This window comes from Mauremys mutica, chromosome 13 (assembly GCF_020497125.1).
Source record: "Mauremys mutica isolate MM-2020 ecotype Southern chromosome 13, ASM2049712v1, whole genome shotgun sequence".
Lineage (NCBI taxonomy): Eukaryota > Metazoa > Chordata > Testudines > Geoemydidae > Mauremys > Mauremys mutica.
This window is the reverse complement of record NC_059084.1, coordinates 3,690,909-3,708,655: the sequence shown is the minus strand read 5'-3', so window position 1 is coordinate 3,708,655 and position 17,747 is coordinate 3,690,909. Positions and strand designations below refer to the sequence as shown.

The window sequence follows — 17,747 nt, the reverse complement described above, 5'->3', positions numbered from 1 at the left end:
CCACAAAAGGGCGAGTGCACTTCTAGAGGCATTTGAAAACTATCCGCAGTGTTGCTTACAATGCTTGGGCCCCGTGGGTGAGTGAATGTTCTTGGTGGTTGGGTTCTGATGGCACCCCTCACTGCTCAGAACAGTCCGGATTGAAAACAACCTAAACAATGGCTTGGCGAAAATCCGTCCCAGTGATGATAGCATATGACCACTCTTTACGCTGCCCAGTGCCCTGGATCTCTTTGCAGCTGGGAGAGTTCCCTTTACAGCCCAAAGGGCCAGAAATGTCTTTTCAAAACAAAAGCTAATCTCTTAGGCCAAAATGTTCATGCGTGGGTGTTTAAAGGTAGACCTTTCTCCCCCCCCCCCCCCCCCGGTGTGGGTGCAGGGGGAGGAGTGTAACGAGGCCGGTTCTGGTGGGACCCAACTGAGAGTGCCAATTCAGGACAAATTGCTTAAAGCAGGGCAGTTGCAGCCCAAGGCTGGGGTTTCTAGGCAAACCAGACCAGCCAAACAGAGAGGACTTCGGTTTTACCCCACTGGCTAACCACAAGTCTCACAAGCAATTCCCTCAGACACTCCAGTTTCCCAGTATCCCCACCAGTGCCACTCGTTATGGGGACGAATGACTATGAAAACCAATACCCCAGTAAAAGAAAAAAAGGTTCTCTTGATCCCAAAGGACCAAGCCCCAGACCAATATACAAATCAGATCTTACCCACAAATCATGCTGTTGCCAATCCTTTAGAATCTAAAGGTTTGTTCATAAAAGGAAAAAGATCTAGATGAGAGCTAGAATTGGTTAAATGGGATCAATTACATACAGGAATGGCAAAGTTCTTGGTTCAGGCTTGTAGCGGTGACAGAATAAACTGCAGGTTCAAATCAAGTCTCTGGAACATCCACAGCTGGGATGCGTCATCAGTCCTTTGTGTAGAGCTTCCGTTTGTAGCAAAGTCCCTCCAGAGAAAGGAAGCAGGACTGAAGACAAGAGCTGCAGCAGTCTTTTATAGTCTCTTGTCATGAGGCCTCTTTCTTTGTTTCAAAGACAAGGATTTGGACACATGGCAAGAAAAAACCTTGGAGTTCTGTCCATAGGCATGTTCCTGCATACCTTGCTGAGTCACAAGGTGTATCTGTCTTCACTTGGTGGGTCAGTTGTGTAACTGATAGTCCTTAATGGGCCATCAAGCAGGCTAGGCAAAGCTGACACCAACTTGTCTGGGGGGTTACCCGGAAGCACAGCATAAGTTTGAAATACAGACAGTATAGAGCCAATACTTATAACTTTAAATACAAAAATGATCCATGCATACAGATAGCGTAATCATAACCAGCAAACCAGAACCTTATCTTAGACACCTTATTTGACCCCCTTTACACCAGATTTTGTGCAGCTACAGGCCCTTGGTTGCAACAATGATCTATACAGTCCCAGAGTATGTCAATAACGTCACAAGGAGGTCTAACTTTTATAGCTTTGCAAAGGAGGCCAGTACCATTATCTCTATGGGGAAACTGAGGCTCAGGAAAGTTAAGGTCGCCCAGCAGGCCAGTGGCATAGCTGGGACCAGAACCCAAATCTCTCAAGTCCCAGTCTAATGTCTTACCCACAAGACCAGACAGACTTTGAGGCAGTAGGTGCTGAAAACTTCTCAGTGAGTGCCGTGCAGTGGGGAGTTCAGCACCCCTAGAAGAAATCTGGTCATTGTTATTTAGGGGCCTGACTTTAGGTCATTTTAAAGGCCCTGAAGGAAATACAAGATGAAATCTTGGTAGCAGAGTGAACCTGAACCATGCATCCAGCCAGGCATGCTGGAGAACACAGGTGATTCAGCAAAGCACTCGAACATATCCTCAATTCACACTGGCTTCAATGGAACTTAAACACAGATTTGAACGTGGACCGAAGGGCTTTGCTGAACTGTGGTCACTGTGAGCACTCAGTATCCGAGGTCCAGGGACCTGTACGTTCTCCCTGTAACTTCTACTGGTTTTTGTTGTTGAAGAGACTTAGTTTTAAAATCAATGAACATGTCCAGCCCTTCTGACTGGGGCAGAGCTGTCAGGATGGAAGCTGACCTGGTGTGGCCCTGATGCTTCAGTCAAACAATAGCAAATTCAGAGGTGTGAACTATTCTCCAAGCACCCAGTTCAGCTCCACTCCAACCACCCCGATTAGCCTCTTTTGGAAATGCTAATTGTTGTGAAGTGGGGCAGCTGAACTCAATCGGTACTGAAGCATTCTCAGTGGGGCTATCGTTATGCCCAAACTCTCCCCTCCTGTGCACTGTGTAAGAGTCCTGTGTTCTCCCAAGAAGGACTTCCACAGGTGTTCTCTGGAATGTTTCCTGCTAGGAGCTTTCCCCCTGCAGCCAGGGCCCTGGTAAGTCTGCAGCAAGGGCAACAGAAATGGGAGACAGCTTTAGCGAGTCTGCAGCTTTTGGCATTGAGTAGTTTGCATTAACAAGGAGCCCACTACTCACTGCAGAATTCTAGAGGCATGGATTCCATTCTTCCCTTTCTGGCCCTGCGGGTGGTACAGGATCCATGGCCTGAAACGTGCTGAAGACTCAGGCTATGTCTACACTGGAAACGGTGTAGTAGCACAGCTACAGCACTGTAGTGTAGACACATGCTACAGCGACAGAAGAGGTTCTTCCATCCCTGTAGCAAATCCATCACTCTGAGCGGTGGTAGCTAGGTTGACGGAAGAATTCTTCTGTTCACCCAGAAGTGTCTATGCTGGGGCTTCCCAGCCCTCATGCCTTGAGCTGCCCTCTGGCAGCAGGGGTGTGTGGATGGGGCATAAGAATCTTTTAAAAAACAACAACCCAGTGACCGAAACCCATTTTTCACTGTAGGTTATAACAACAGCACTTGCTCTTACCTGGTGCTTCTCGTCCCTGGGTGTGGAAGCGCTGTACAAAGGTGTTAATCTCTGACAGAGGGGACACAGGCACCAAGATGAGACATGACTTACCCAGGGTCACTTAGTCAGTGGCAGAGCTGGAGATAGAACCCAGGTCTCTTGGTTTCCACGCCAGTCCTCTCTCAGGATGGGCAAAAGGTGGGCAAGCACCGGGATTGTGACTGGTATGCCCAGTACCCCCCAGCCCTTTGCAGCTGGGTAGCTAGGCTGCTGGGGCTAGATCTGGTGAGGCACTGATCACCTCCTGCAAGGTAGTGAGCACCCTCCTGTCCCGTCTGAGGCTATGTCTACACTGCAAAGGCTATGCCAGCGTAGCCCCTTGGTGCAGACTCGGCCCACTTAGCCATGGTCCTAGTCTGTCCATGCTGCAAATGGAAGCTCTGTTGAAGAGGAGTTCTCTGGCTGTTGTAACTGTGATGTACGTGGGCCATGGGTGTCTCGACAGGGCATGCAAAGGGCTTTCTGTTCAGTGCAGTAAATCCGCTGTATACCATGAACCTAAATATGATTGGTTAAAAGAATATAGTCTCCATACACCATACAGTAAAAGGGGCTCTGTTGAAACAATGGAGCTACATAATTGAAACCTTTTTCTCTACCAGTCATGGCTCTTTAAAAGCTGGATGCCTTGAGATGAGCAGACCTGCCAGTGGGAATGTGTTGCCTCCTTTGACTTCTAGCAAACCTGTGACTCCTGTCGGGAGGAGTTACTGACTTTGGAGTTACTAACCGGAACAAGAGAGCCCTGCCCCCGATACAAGGAGAGGTTTTCTTTCGTGCCAGGTTACTGATACTTCCTCCCAGGGCATGTGTTGCATTGTCTGGAGTGGCTCAGGAGCGTGAGTAGTGACTTCAGCCTGCAGGGCAGACTGTCAGAAGACAGGGCAGACACCCGGAGCGGGTGGTGTGCTCTATAATTAGATTTCCCCTGCCCAGTAACAAATGAGAGCTCCTGGATTGCTGTAACTGTCTTTCCATGGAGTCACAGACGTCCCATGAGGCTCTCCTGTCTGTCTTGCTGCCCAGGCAAGCTGGGCTTAGTGATAAATGGTCACTTACACCAAAAATTACAAAACATTGAGGTTGTTCCCAGGCCCAAGAGACCAGTCACTTACCCCGGATCAATTGGTGCCCTAGATCAGCATTTCTCAAATGCGGCCACCAGGGGCTTTTCTTGCAGTCCCAGCCTCCTGGGCGGTAATTGGGGTGGGGGTGACGGGGAGAGCAGCGGCCCCTCCCCCATGGCCGCCGGCAGGGATTGGGCCCTACCCTTGCCGGAGCCAGCCAGTGAGAGTTCCTCACCTTCTCGGGGGTAATGGGGCTCAGGCTTCTGGCTTCAGCCCTGGGGTGGCGGTTGGCAGGCTCCGGACCCGGGGCTGCTGGCTGTGGGCTTTGGCTGCACAGTGGTGGGCTCCGTCCCCTAACTGCAGGGCTCACTCTCCCACTCGTCGCCTGGCCCCTGCTGCCTCCCTACCCACCTCCCCATCCAAGCCTTAATTTGTCCCCCGGCTTGCCAGGGTTGAGTACATCTGTTGTGAAAAGTGATATTTGTACGTTTGTTAATATCACTTTTCACAGCCTCCCAGATAACTAACAAGTCTGCGCCTGTGAAAAGTGATATTAATAAACGTACAAATATCACTTTTCACAGACAGGCTTACTAGTTAGCAAGTCTAAAAAGAAAATGCAACCGAAAAAGCAAAAGAAACAAAACAAAAAAAATAAAAGAACATGCAAAGCGCCTTATTTGTGTTTCTATTCTGTTTAGATCCAGTAAAGAAATAGAGGCAACTGTATGTTGTTTTTATTATTCAGTCTGTGAAAAACCCCTACATACATACATTACTGTGATTTGGACATGTATATCTGCATATTTATTTTTTCCTAAAGTTAATTAAGTATTTTAGGAAAAAATGTCATAGTGGCCACCAGCAAGAGTTGATGGCCACGCTCTGATGCCACCAAAAAATGTGTTGTCAGATCTAGGGCAGGGATTCTCACAACACCTGTAGCCAATCCTGTCCTAAACTGTCTAAAGGGTTATTAACTAGGAAAAAGAAATGAGTTCAGGATAATGTGAAAGCAAGCAAACATCTACCCACAAATGAGTTGCAATCCAGCTCCTAAGAGTGACAGAATTGTAGTGATCTCTCAGTTTGACATGTCTTTTAGGGCAGACCCAGGGATAACCCTGAGAGATCTCTTGTTTCAGTTTACAGCAGTGGTTTTCAACCTGTGGTCCACAAACCCCTGGGGGTCTGCAGACTATTTCTTAAGATTTCCAAAGGGGTCCTCACCTCCATTTGAAGTTTTGCAGGGGTCTGCACATGAAAAAAGGTTGAAAACCATTGAGCTAGTCTCTCTAAATATAATATAAAATATTTGGAGATATACCTAGCTCATAGAGCTGGAAGGGACCCTGAAAAGTCATCGAGTCCAGTCCCCTGCCTTTGCTAGCAGGACCAAGTACTGTCCCTGACATTCCCTCTCCTCCTGGATCCTTAATGGCCCCTTCAAGGATTGAACTCACAACGGTGGGTTTAGCAGGCCAGTGCTCAAACCACTGAGCTATCCGTCCCCTGTGAGAGTTCAAACAGCAAAGAGATTAAAAATCATCGTGTCAGCTATTTTTATTTTTCTCTTCCAGCAGTCAGATGGCTGGGAGGCCTTCTGCACAAGTGGATGGGGCAGTTAACAAAGCTTTTGTCTCATGATGTCCCACTTAATTTTTCAGAGGCTTCCTGAACGGTTGAGGGAGCGAGTCCCGTGCCTGGGTCCACAAGTTCAGAGCAAACATTTTCAGAGTTATAAAGCGACACTTACATATTTCTGTATTTGCAGAGTTGTTGTTGCTGTGTCAGTCCCAGGATAATAGTGAGACAAGGTGGGTGAGGTAATATCTTTTAATCACCTCACCCGCCTTGTGTCTCTCGTATTTCCTTGTAGCGTGGAATACAGACATCCCAAGTGAGATTAATGTGGGTAGCAGCGTAAAACATTTCATAGAGTCTAATCACTAAATACTTCTAACAATACAATCACACCTATCACAGGTGAGCTCATTTGTTTTCCAGCTATGGGTTCGTCCGTTCTTAGCTCACACCTACGGCCTTGGGCAAGAGCTGGCACTTACTTGGCTTACCAGCATGACAGCGTGACTCTGCAATTTGTTCAGTTAAATAATAATACCAATAATATTACTTGGCACTTAACGTCTTGATTGGCTCCACAAACAATAAATAACTCTCCTAACAACGTGCTAGGAAGGGAAGTGGTGCTGTTCTCACTTTGCGTGCAGGGAAATTGAGACACGGGGGTCTGATGCATCCTTGGCGTAAGTCAGTTGAAACGGTAGCGTTCCATCTGGAAAGAATTTGGCCCATGGGAAGATTTGTGGCTTTACCTTTTCCAGCCTGCTGTGGTAATTGTGTGGAGCCTGATTTCCAGAGCACCCAGGAAGCCGGGTTGGGTGCAAGTTGCTGTGTGCCCCATTGCTGCATGCATACCAGATTTGCAGGAGACAGTTAAGTGCGCCAATATGAAAATCAGGCCTGAAAGCTGTATATTGCCTGATCTATGTACAAGGAACTTGCTGGGTCAATGGGAGCATTGCGTGTGGCCACAGGGCAGCAGATGATCTCTGGTTAAATCATAAGGCTTGCAGGTAACCCCGGTGGATGCTGTGTCAGAGGTGGCAGGCTGAGGACTCAGTGAAGCTGGGAAGGTGCCTTGCTTGTGTGTAGGATTACTCTGGACTAGGATCAAGCACGTTTTTTCGTAGGAATGACCTTAGAGCTGATGCAGATGAGATCTGTCTTTAAAGTGCAGCAGCAGGTTGACTCAGTGAGCGTGGCTGGGGGGGTGGGGGGGAAGCTGTGAATTCCCAGGCTTTAGGCCTTGTTTCTCTAACGTTGGCTAATCAATAGGCAGAAGACCTTGAGCATCCTCCGATCACAGTGAGCTGCCTTGGGGTCAGGGACTCAAGATCTGTGTCACTGTTGCCTTGTCTTTGCTTTGCTGTTAGCATATCAGCAGGTTCTCTGGTTATCCAGAGGCCCCAGAAGAGCCCAGACAGCCTCGCAGCTGCTCCTCTGAGGCACGATAGTCTCTGGAACTGCAGATAGGTTTGTCCCACACTGATTTGGAGTCTCTTGTTTTTTTATTTTCCAGCATTTTTTTTTAGCCAGAAATGCTGGTTCCACGTTAGTCAAGGATTGACCTAGGACCAAATGAACTTGCTGGGTCCCAAAGGAGCTTGACTTGCTGATACATTGCAGCATTTAATCCCAAATTTCTAGCATAGAGTTTTATCTAATATTTAGACTTGAGTAAATTTTAGCTTTTTAACTACATGTCCACCCTAGACAGAAATCCCTTGAGCTTGGAGCCAAATGAAACAACGCAGAAGTGCCTTGATCTTCTCTCCAAACGCACTTTGTCCTGGTGGACTCCATTGCTGGGAGCTTTCTTGGTGAAATTTTAACAAAATTGGTAACAAAAATAAAAAGCAGCGGTGCAGTGGTGGGGGGAGGGAAACGTCCTCAATGAGATACTGACGACAACGGGGGGGGTGGGTGGGGAGGGACTGCAGGCTGTTGGAGAGTTACTGCAAGGACCCATGTGTGGTGGCTGTGTGTCAAGATGAATGTCCTTCCTGGTCAGGGGGGTTTTGTTCTCTGGTAGCTGGAGAGATCGATATTGTACTGCTGCCCGCACTGTACCATCCTGGTCTCCCATCAGCTCGCTTCCTGGTCATGTGGTTCCATTTCCCCATCAGACCATTCCACACACACCCCGACCACTGGAGCTCTGCACTCACTGTGTTAATCCTCTCCTCCCCCGTGGTCCAGCCTCACAGCCTCTGCCTGCTCTCTGGGCACATGGTGCTGCGTTGTGGTGGATGGTCCATCGCTGGCACTTTTAAATTACGATTGCATGGGCTGCGGAGCCCAGGGGGCCACGGCCCAGCCACTTCTTGGTCCCAACTTGGAGCAGGAGATCCGGCGGTTCTAGGGCAGGATGGGGGTGGGGTGTCACAGAAGGACGGTGGCTGGAGCAGTGACAGGAGTGCTGTGGGGTGAGTGCAGGGTGTACTCCAGTTTCTGCCAGAGGCAGGATCTCTCTCTCTCTAAATGGTACTGTGCAGCCCCTGCAAGATGGCAGGATTTTCTAAAAGATCTGCTCTGCTTCAAACGGGAATTATTGCAGGGAAGTCCAGAGGCTGGTGGTGTACAAGAGGCTCAGAATTGTCCCTTCTGGCTTTCTAATGGAACTCTCTGAAATCCCCAGTCCACATCCCCCATCAGCCTGTCCCCGTACTGTTGTTTAACCCTTGCGTAGTGATCGCACCTGGCTAAGCAGGTCAGCGCCCCCTAGGGGCCGGGGCCGGTACACACACAGTAAGTGACAGCACCGCCCCAAAGCCTGCACATGCTCCTAATCCCTCCTTGGCCTTTCCCATGCGGAGCCGCCACTCTCCTGTGCCCCTGAGGAATTTCTCCTCGCTGGAGCCTGGTTACACTCCCAGCGCTGTTACTTGTTCTGGCCTCGGGGAGCTCAGGAAACGGACTAGTCTAGTAACTTGCTGTTACCGCTGGCAGACTAAGCAATCGTTCTAGCACTGAGAAACCCGTGGAGGTCAGCCCGTCTGCTGCTTTAATCCCGTTATGATTATGACTGCAGGGTAGGAAAGCAGCATCTAAAGGGGATTTCACCCAGCTGGGAAGCCAGGAATGCCTGGGCACTAATGTCAGCTCTAATCCCCAGACCTGTCCACATTGGTGTCCCTGAAGCCCAGGTGAGGAGGCTCATACCTACTCGCCTTACAGGGGGGGCGTGAGGGTTGATCAGTGACTGGACCACAGTGCTAGGGATGCTGAGGATTAGAGCTATTCTGAATTATTATTTCTATCACAGTAGCGTCCCCACCAAGCGCTCTCTGTGCTACATGCTGCATATACACCTGGGAAGAGACAGTTCTTGCCGCAAAGAGCTTGCAGTGTGCAGTATAATCCTCATTTTCCAAAGCCCTATTATCCAAACCTCTGCACTGTCCGTTCTGGGGGGGACAAGGGAGGGATTTGGGTCATGTGGAGGTTGGATAAGAGAGCAGAGCCCCCGGGCTGGGGGCGGGGGGTCTCCCAGCAACTGAATGGCTCCTGTGACAGTGCGGAGCCCTCTGCAGCCCTGCTGTCATGGGAGGGCTCCTGCCCTCTCCGTTACCTGAACTCCTGATTAAAATCCATGTCCCTGCTGCTGTTCAGATAGTTGGGAGCATTCTGCATCTAGATGGGCAAAGGGCGGGAGAAACGAAGTCTTGTAATCCCCATTGTACTGATGGGTGGATAGATGTGGAGAAGTGAAATCACTCGCCCACTGTCACCGAGGGAATCTGTGTCAGAGCAGGGATTGAACCAGATCTTCCAAATTCTGTTCTGCTGCCTGAACCCCAAGAGCATCCTTCTTCTGATCAGTATGGTCCGAGAAACGGCCTTTTGAGCGTTCCCTTGTGTTCCTTGCCACCCACCATCCACACCAGCTTGGAAAACAACGTCTCTTCTTTTACATCTGTGTTGCTGCAGTGTCCAGCGGCTCCCCCAGGAAAAAGTCACATGATTATTTATTATGTAGCTTAATCGGTAAATGGGCGTTGATTCTACTTAACATGCAGTGGCCTGAGAGGCTGCTGCCTCCAGATCAGGTACAGGAGTGAAATTGTTATTAAATTGAGGCGCACACGAGAAACAATCCAGTCCATGTTCTCTGACTAGCAATGGTGTAAATTTTATATCAGTGAAACTGACAACATTGTGAACTCTGTAACATAGCAAAGGAGACGGCGCCAATAAAGAATGTCTAGCACCTGCATTACTCACATCATCCTTGTGGAGAACCCCAAAGTAGGCCAGGTGATCTGTGCGTAGTCATCAGGCTTGTGCCTTTCAGTGTATCCCACCGCCCAGAGGAAGGGATACACCAACACCTGCTACACCCTGCTAGTATTCAACGTTGGTTTCAGCCTCTTTTCCTTAGACATACTTCCACATCACAATAATATTGGGGTTCCTAATTCCCATAGGTTAATTAACCCATGGCATCCTAATCACTAGCATTTATGTCTGTCAGTTGCTATGGTATTTCTGCAGTTAGTATATGTACGTTTAGGTTAAACTCATCAGCCATTAAAACTTTTCCTTAGACTGCACTGCAAAAAGGGAAGTTTATCAGTTAGTTCCTCCTTTTAACTTAAAGCTTTAGGCCAGGAGTTGGCAACCTTTCAGAAGTGCTGTGCCGAGTCTTCATTTACTCACTCTGATTTAAGGTTTCACGTGCCAGTAATGCATTTTAACGGTTTTAGAAGGTCTCTTTCTAGAAGTCTATAATATATAACTAAACTATTGTTGTATGTAAAGTTAATAAAGTTTCAAAATGTTTAAGAAGCTTCATTTAAAATTAAATTAAAATGCAGAGCCCCCCGGACCGGTGGCCAGGACCCAGGCAGTGTGAGTGCCACTGAAAATCAGCTCATGTGCTGCCTTCGGCACCTGTGCCATAGGTTGCCTACCCCTGCTTTAGGCCTTGGCTTAGTCGTGCTAAGCTAACTGTCCTGCAGCCCTGAGGCCTGTCGGTCCTTGCTTTACGGCCTTACTCTGTATTTACGCTTCTCTGCGGTATCTAGGTGTGTTTTTCATGGATACCGCAGTGACAGTGGTTTGTTTTGCCATCATACCTAGGAGTCCTGGTTGTGACCCAGGACCCCCTTGCGCTAGGCGCCGTGTGAATGCAGATGAGAAAGATGGTCCCTGCTTCAGGGACTTGACAATCAACATCTAAGGAGACAACAGATGGCTACAGGGATAAATATACAAAGCCTGTACAGTAAGAGACAGGGTGCCATCCCTGCTAAATAAAGGCATGCAGCTTGTAGGTTCAGCCTTCCAGTGTGAGATTTGATTGTTTCAAAACCTTTGCAGACAACACACAGAATTAAACTAACACACAGAGATGAGTCAGGGGTGATTTATTTCTAGACACAGCGTAGGTGACTGAATCTAAACGGAGAAATTCTAATGATGCACCGACTTTCTGCTGGGTAGTTTGACTACTTTCTGCTTCAGTAAGTGATCTCGCATCGGGCTGTGATTTTGCTGCATCTTAGAAGCTAAAGAGGATTGGGCCCGATGAGTGTGTGATAGGAAAACCTTGGCGTGCTTACAGGATATCGGGGGTTTCTGTAGGTCACAGCCTGTCTTCTGATGCCAGGGTGCTAGAGTGGCATTTGGATAGGGGTAAGATGAAGGTCTTGATCACATATGGCCATCAGAATTACTGGGGCGCTTTCAACATCTGTAAGGGGGGCAGGGGAGGGCTGGCCATTGTATCCTGGGGGAATTCCAACATGAGTGATTCTGTTACCTGAGTCCCTCTGCAGTTTCAGTTGGACGGTGGGCTATGTCTCATCCCAAGCTTGTGCCTGGTTCTTCTGTGTGCTGTTAAACAGCTGCTGTGTTTCACCCCAGAGGTGGGTGAAGGGATCCTGGCTTGTGAAAATGCTTTGCAGTGAGAAGCTTCTGTATAAAACAAATGCAAGATCTTGCACTCGGCTTCATTCTTTGCAGTAGCTTCAGCCCTTTCTCTGGAGATTCCACCCCTTGAGGTGCAAACAAGAGGCTGGAGGTGCCACTGATGTGGGTTTTCGCCATAGAACTCAGGTTTTGTCTGGCCTGTGGTGCCAGAAGGATTGATTTTATTTAAGAGACAGGCACATGCCTGGCCCTGCACCAGCTGTCTACCCCAGGTGCTTTGTCATGTGGTCAAGGTGGGCAGGGGACGGGCCTTCCCCTTGTAAGCAATGCCCCATAATGCCATCAGCAGTGCAGCTCCACAACCCCCATCATTCTTCAGTTTCCCCCTGAGATCTGAAGTATCACTTATGGGACGCTCCCAGCCACTGGTTACCCAGGCAACAGCCCGCAAAAGGCTTCCAACCCGTTACCCATGGGGCTGTGCACTGAGCAGTGAGTCACCGTTCCCACAGCTGGACTCTGAGCGCTCAGCAGCCCGACAGGGGGTGTGCTCAGCTGGCTGTCTAGATCTTGTTCGTTTCTGCTGATGCGCCCCCATCACCACCTGCTCTAGGTGTCGGATGCAGCAGTTCAGGATCACTGCCGTGATGGTCCAGCTCGCCTTCGGTGGAAGCAGTCGGATCGTAGGGGGTGGGGGGTTGATGGGGCAAAGAGGCAGCAGGACCCCGAGGCAGTTAGCACAGAAAGGAAACCTGTGAGGACTTGGTGCCTAGACTGAGGGGGGCCTGAGGGCAGCTAGGCCGCAGCTAATCCCAGATGCCGGTGGAATGAAGGAACAGCAGTGAGGGCTGCAGTGGGATATACCTGTCTGCCGTGGTGTTCCGTTCGGGCAGCGTTTCCCAAACCGAGGCGGAGCGGGCAGGCTGATTTCAGGGGTTGCAGACCGAGGAGAGGGCCACTGTGGGTGGGGAAAGTTGCAGGACCCCGGAGCTGCCCCATTCCCCTTCCGTCCCCATCCCAAGCTTGGTGCTGTTGCCTCCCATGTGACCTCTAAGGCTGCAGTGCTGCAGGCTGCCAGCCCAGGCTTCCTCAGCCTGCCCTTGGGGCACCAATCATTGCTCTGCGGCGCCCCGGCAGCGTGCAGGCTTCTGGTGCGGTGCCGTGGGTGGGGTAATGGGGAGGGCAGGCACAAAAGGCCGGGGAGGAAGTCAGCAAAACATATGGAAAAGGGAGAGAGGAAATGAGGACATGCCCCAAGCAGAATGGGCCAGCGAGGCTGCAGAGATGGGTCACGGGGAGGGCCCCACACGGCCATCCAGCAAGGGAGGCTGGGAGCCAGGCCTTGAATGTCTGTAACTTGTGGCTTCACCGATGGGCTGGAGGCAGCAGTCACTGAATGAAGGGGCCCTTTTTGTAGGACTGTGGTAAATGTCCTGCAGGACAACACCCCCGCCCCAGTGGGGCAGCAGCCAGGGCATTAACTCTGCCAAACAGCAAGACGTCTGGTTTCACAAGAATCTGACCAAGTGCTGAGTGGGTGGTTTTGTTTGGTTTTGCTGTGGCCAAGATGATGCATTTTTCCTTGCTCACTTCAGGAAATTGAGGAGCTGGGATGGGTTAGTTTAATACCTCAAAGTGCATGCAGCAGAGGGGGAGGCTGATTTCCCTTATACACCTCTACCTCGATATAACGTTGTTCTTGGGAGCCAAAAAAAAATCTTACCGTGTTATAGGTGAAACCGTGTTATATCGAACTTGCTTTGATCCACCGGAGTGCTCAGCCCCCCCCCTCCCTCCCTCCCTCCCCGGAGCGCTGCTTTACCGTGTTATATCCAAATTCGTGTTCTATCGGGTGGCGTTATATCGAGGTAGTGGGGTACCTTACTGGTTGTTTGTTTCTCTCTAGGTTCTTAAACTTGCTTTTAAACTTGCATCGATGGCCAGGAAGGGCGAACCGAGCTAGGACCCTGCCTGCTCCTTGGAGCCTTCCTGAGCATCTGATCTGCTTTTAGAGATTCGTAGCTGTTTTTACTTGGCCACTGGGGAAAATGCCTGCCGTGAACGGCCTCGTCCCCCTGACGCTGGACGGCCTGCAGAAGCGGCTAGAGCTGTGCCTGGTGTGCTCCAAGTGCAGCGTGAGGGAGAACGAGAGCACCTACGGGCGGAGAGAGGTGGAGCATCGCTGCATGCATGAGATCCTCCTGGCCCAGTGCAGAAGCAAGAGGAGCCAGCTATGGAAGAAGGTGGGCAGGAGGCCGGGTTTCCCAAACCCAGCACGTTACGAGGTCTGCAGATACTACTCCCCCGGCTCAGGGTGCCACAAGCACAGGAACCAGTGCACCTTTGCCACCAGCAAGGAGGAGGCGATTGTGTGGAACTTCGAGAGAGAGCACGAACTGGAGCGGCGTGTGCTGAAAGCCATGGTGCTCCAGGCACAGACGGCAGGCAGTACAAAAGGCCTCCCAAGCCAGGAAGCACCCAGCGCCGCAGGGGAAATCCAGAGTGAGTTTGGGGGGCAGTTCCAGGAGATCTGCAAACTCTGCTTTTACCAAAGTCCCCAGAGAATAACGTCTGGGGGGCTGGCTGGGCTCTGTGAGGAGCACGGTGCTTGGAAAGCTCTCCTGGTCCACGCGGTTACCGATGGAAGGAGGAAGAAGCAGTACACAGCAATCAGGCCACGGCCGGAGTTCATGTCACAGCTCAGCTACTGCATGTTCGTCTCCAGAGGCAACCCGTGCAAGCACGGGGCCCAGCGGTGTAACTTCGCGCACAGTGAGGTGGAGATGGCGGTGTGGGAGGCTGAGCAGAAGCGCGGCCTGGTGCGCTCGGACCTGCTGCCGGCCGTGGCGACGGGCAGCGAGAACGGCAACAAGCCAGTGCAGCCCCAAGTCCAGTTCTATTGCCGGGCCTGCTTGGTGACCTTCAGCTCCCAGGAGAGCTTCGAGAACCACTGCTCCCTGGTGGAGCACGCACAGATGGTCTCAGCCGACACCATGATCCAGTGGGCTCACCGCACGCCTCCCTATGGGCTGATCACATTCACACTGTGCAACAGGTAAGGGGGCAGCCTTGCCTAGCAGGCGATGAGCAAACTGCATGGGGGCACAATGGGCTGATGACTTGATTCTATTCTTGAATCCCCAGATAATCCTTGTCCAGGTGCGGGGGCGTGGGGTGGGGGTGCCTCATTCCCCCGTGCAGTCTCAGGCTGTTCAGATTAACCTGTATGCTTTGTTTTGCATGTGGACCTTGTTCCCCCACAGAGGGGACATCTGCGAATATGGCGAACGGTGCACCAAGGCCCATTCTGTGGAGGAGCTGCAGGAGTGGATCCAGAGAGCGAAGGCTGCTGAGAGGAACAAGAAATCTGCCAGGAGAGATGGGCTCCTCTCCTACCAGGACCGTCTCATTGCTGAGTACAAGGAGTGCCGTAACGAAGTGTTCATTGTACGTCACCATCTGCTGGGTGGACGCTGGCTGTGGGGCACCTGAATGATCTGGCTGATTGGAAGAGTTTTGAGTTTGCTTAAAGCTGAATCCCGATAAAGGGCCTTGCGAAAACCTGGCGGCAGCATTAACACATGCGAAATCCCTGCATTTGCACTGGCTGGCTGCGTGCAGGAGTGCCTGGCTGGCCCGTGAATGCCGGCTGGGTGTGCACTTGCACTTTTTGAAGGGGGTGTTTTCAGAGGCTCTTGGAATATCTCTCCACCTGCATCGGCAATATGGGCCGATCACCCTGGGGCCTGATCTATTAAATAAGGCTTCCCTTGCAGGGTGTGCACCCCTGAGGCTAATGCATGTGAGCCTGGAAGCGAAGTGGGCTAGAAATGAAAGTGAAGTTAACGAGTTCAGACCATTTTCATTGTAGACCATGAGAGAGGCAGAAAGCAAATGAAGGGGATAAATGGTGAAATGTAAATTAGACCTTAAAAATGTATTTGAGACTTAATCTTGAATGTGTGTGCTGCTCCTGCCCTCCAGCCCCCGGCGCGCCCCGCGCTGCCTATTTCCCATGCTCCTCTGAGGAAGGAACAGGCCTGTTAAAGAACACACCCTGTGCATCAAGCTATCCTGCTCTGCCGTGTGTCCTTCCACCTTTCCAAGCCCTCGCTGGCTACGCTGGTGAGAAGCGCTGGGGCTCGAATCCCTCGCCTTGCCCGTTCGGCTGCCCTGCTACAGCCACCAGTGCTGGGGCTTACTGACAGGCGCTGTGGGTGTGCGATCGCAAGGGGAAACACCTGGCTCTTGTCTCCTTTCCATCAGCTTTCTGAGCAGGTTGATGGCGTCGTGGTTACCTGCGAGCAGCCCATGCGGGTGCATTCAGAGGACAGGAAGATGCGATACTGGTGGAAGTTCAAAGTTCACTCCCAGGTAAGTCAGATTCTCTGTAAAGAAAGTCCGGAGGTTTGAAACCAGCTCTGTCCCCCCACATAGTCTGCTCTTCCTGCCGGTAGAGACTCGCCTGCTCTTCCGCCCCGAGGGGCTGCTGGAGAGCGTCTCTGCACCCTTAAGGAGTGTGAGGAGGTTGGGGCATGCAGAGGAGGATCTGTTCCAGGCGCCCTGGGGCTGCTGAGCAGGGGGGGGAGCTCCCGCCCAGAGGTGTTACGGTTGTGACCTGGGTCGTGTTGGGCCGGGGCTCTGAAAGCAGGGCTGGGGACGGGCCAAGCGTTTATCGGACAGGTGGGTCTGGCTGTGCTGATCGGTAGCCCTGTTATTGCCGGCTGTGGTGCTCAGGACAAAATAAAATGTTCTTACGCCTGCACAGGCTTTGTGGGGAGGGAATGTGGCCAGGGAAGGATCTCGTCTTGCTCATTCCACCTCTGCTCTTTTTGCTTGGTCCCAGGACTGACCCTTAATGGAAAATTCCTTAAGAGGTTAATAGGGATGAAACCCCACAGAGTTCCTTAGGAATCACTCTAAACCCCTCTAAAACTGAAGAGGGAATGGGGCCATTTTGTAGGTTCCAGTAGGAATTCTGTCCCTGCAATGGAATTCCATAGGGTGATGAGAGGGGAAAAATCCTCATTCCCTATTTAGTTCTATTGGGCTTTTGCAGAGGGGGTGGCCAGATGGCAGGTCTCATGCAGGGAGTTTCTCTTCACCGGGTATTCTGTTCCCTTCTAACTGGCAGATGCCTCTGAGGCACGTGGCGTTACTGAAGAGAGATCCCGGAGCCACTTTCTTCCTAGCAGGGGACGGGTTCCCGCGGGGCCTCACCTATATCCGGGGGGAGCGATTGAAGGCTCTGCCGTCACCGCCACTCTCATGCCTGGTGGAGGTCTGCATGGAGTGCTGCACGTTCGGCGTCTACGAGCAGTGGGTTGTCTTTGACTTCGGCAGCCGCCCCGTCCTGGTGCGGAAAATCCAGGCCAAGATCGGCAAGCGGGAGCTCCCCCGGCACGTCCCGGCTGGCCCAGAGGGCAGCCGCTTTGTGAACTTTCAGCGCTGGCACAGCGGCAACCGGGTGATCGTTCCCAGCGTGGAGATGACCAGTGACGAGGTGGACCTGCTAGCCAAGTACAAAGCGCCAGCGCTCTCCCTGGAGTTCCGGCCTGGCAGCACCGCGAACACGCCCATCACCCACCTCAACTACAGGGAGAGGATGCACGACTTCCTGTTCCGAGAGGAGGAAGCTGAGCAGACCCTCGTTGACAAGTAAGTGTCCCGGCGGTAGGGGCGGATCCGGGAGGGTGAAGGACTCATCCTCTTCAGGGGCCTGCCTTCCTTCTATCTGCAGTGGTCCCAGTGCCAATGCTAATTCTGTCCCTTAGGCCCTGGTGCTACTTCAGGTCTAGTCCCCGTATTTCCCCCCGTGCCCATTGTGCAGGAATGGTCCCAAGGGACCGCGGCAGCTCAGACCTGTCACAGAGAAGTGGGGCGCTGTCATGGAAGGTGATGTGTGGAACAGGAAAGAGAGTGATAATATAGGGCTAGATTCTGCCCTGTGGGGTGTAAGCAGGGTAAAGGGCAGAGGTAGGGAGCCTCCACTCTCCACATATTACTGTAGCGTCTCGGAGCCCAGGCATGGACTAGGCTCCATTGTGCTAGGGGCTGTACAAAAACAGAACAAAGACGGTCCTGGCCCCACAGAGCTTGCAATCGAAGCACAAGACAGAAGACCACAGATGGTGGGGAGCACTAGGAAACAGTGAGATGCTGTTGGTCAGTGTGACAGGCAGTGGTCTCCGCGCACCAGCAGCCTAACCACTGGCAGGTTTTTGGCAGGTGCACAGAAAGGAGAGTTTGAAGGTGGATAAGGAGGTGGCTTTGCCGCTGTTTGTGGGGAGCACCTCCC

The 17,747-nt window shown here is 51.5% G+C and overlaps 1 protein-coding gene across 3 annotated transcripts in view; it reads left to right on the top strand.

The window, feature by feature from the left end:
- Positions 1-17,747, top strand: part of HELZ2 (helicase with zinc finger 2) — a 46,781-nt gene that overhangs the window by 2,189 nt on the left and 26,845 nt on the right. For 2 of the 3 annotated variants that reach the window (XM_044985592.1, XM_044985590.1), the window contains exons 2-5: positions 13,356-14,504; positions 14,713-14,896; positions 15,716-15,823; positions 16,584-17,107. In XM_044985592.1, coding sequence (XP_044841527.1) covers positions 13,498-14,504; positions 14,713-14,896; positions 15,716-15,823; positions 16,584-17,107 — 1,823 coding nt within the window. In that variant the 5' untranslated portion in view covers positions 13,356-13,497. Of the gene's footprint in view, positions 1-13,348; positions 14,505-14,712; positions 14,897-15,715; positions 15,824-16,583; positions 17,108-17,747 lie in introns of those variants that run through there. The other variant, XM_044985591.1, reaches the window with a different exon arrangement.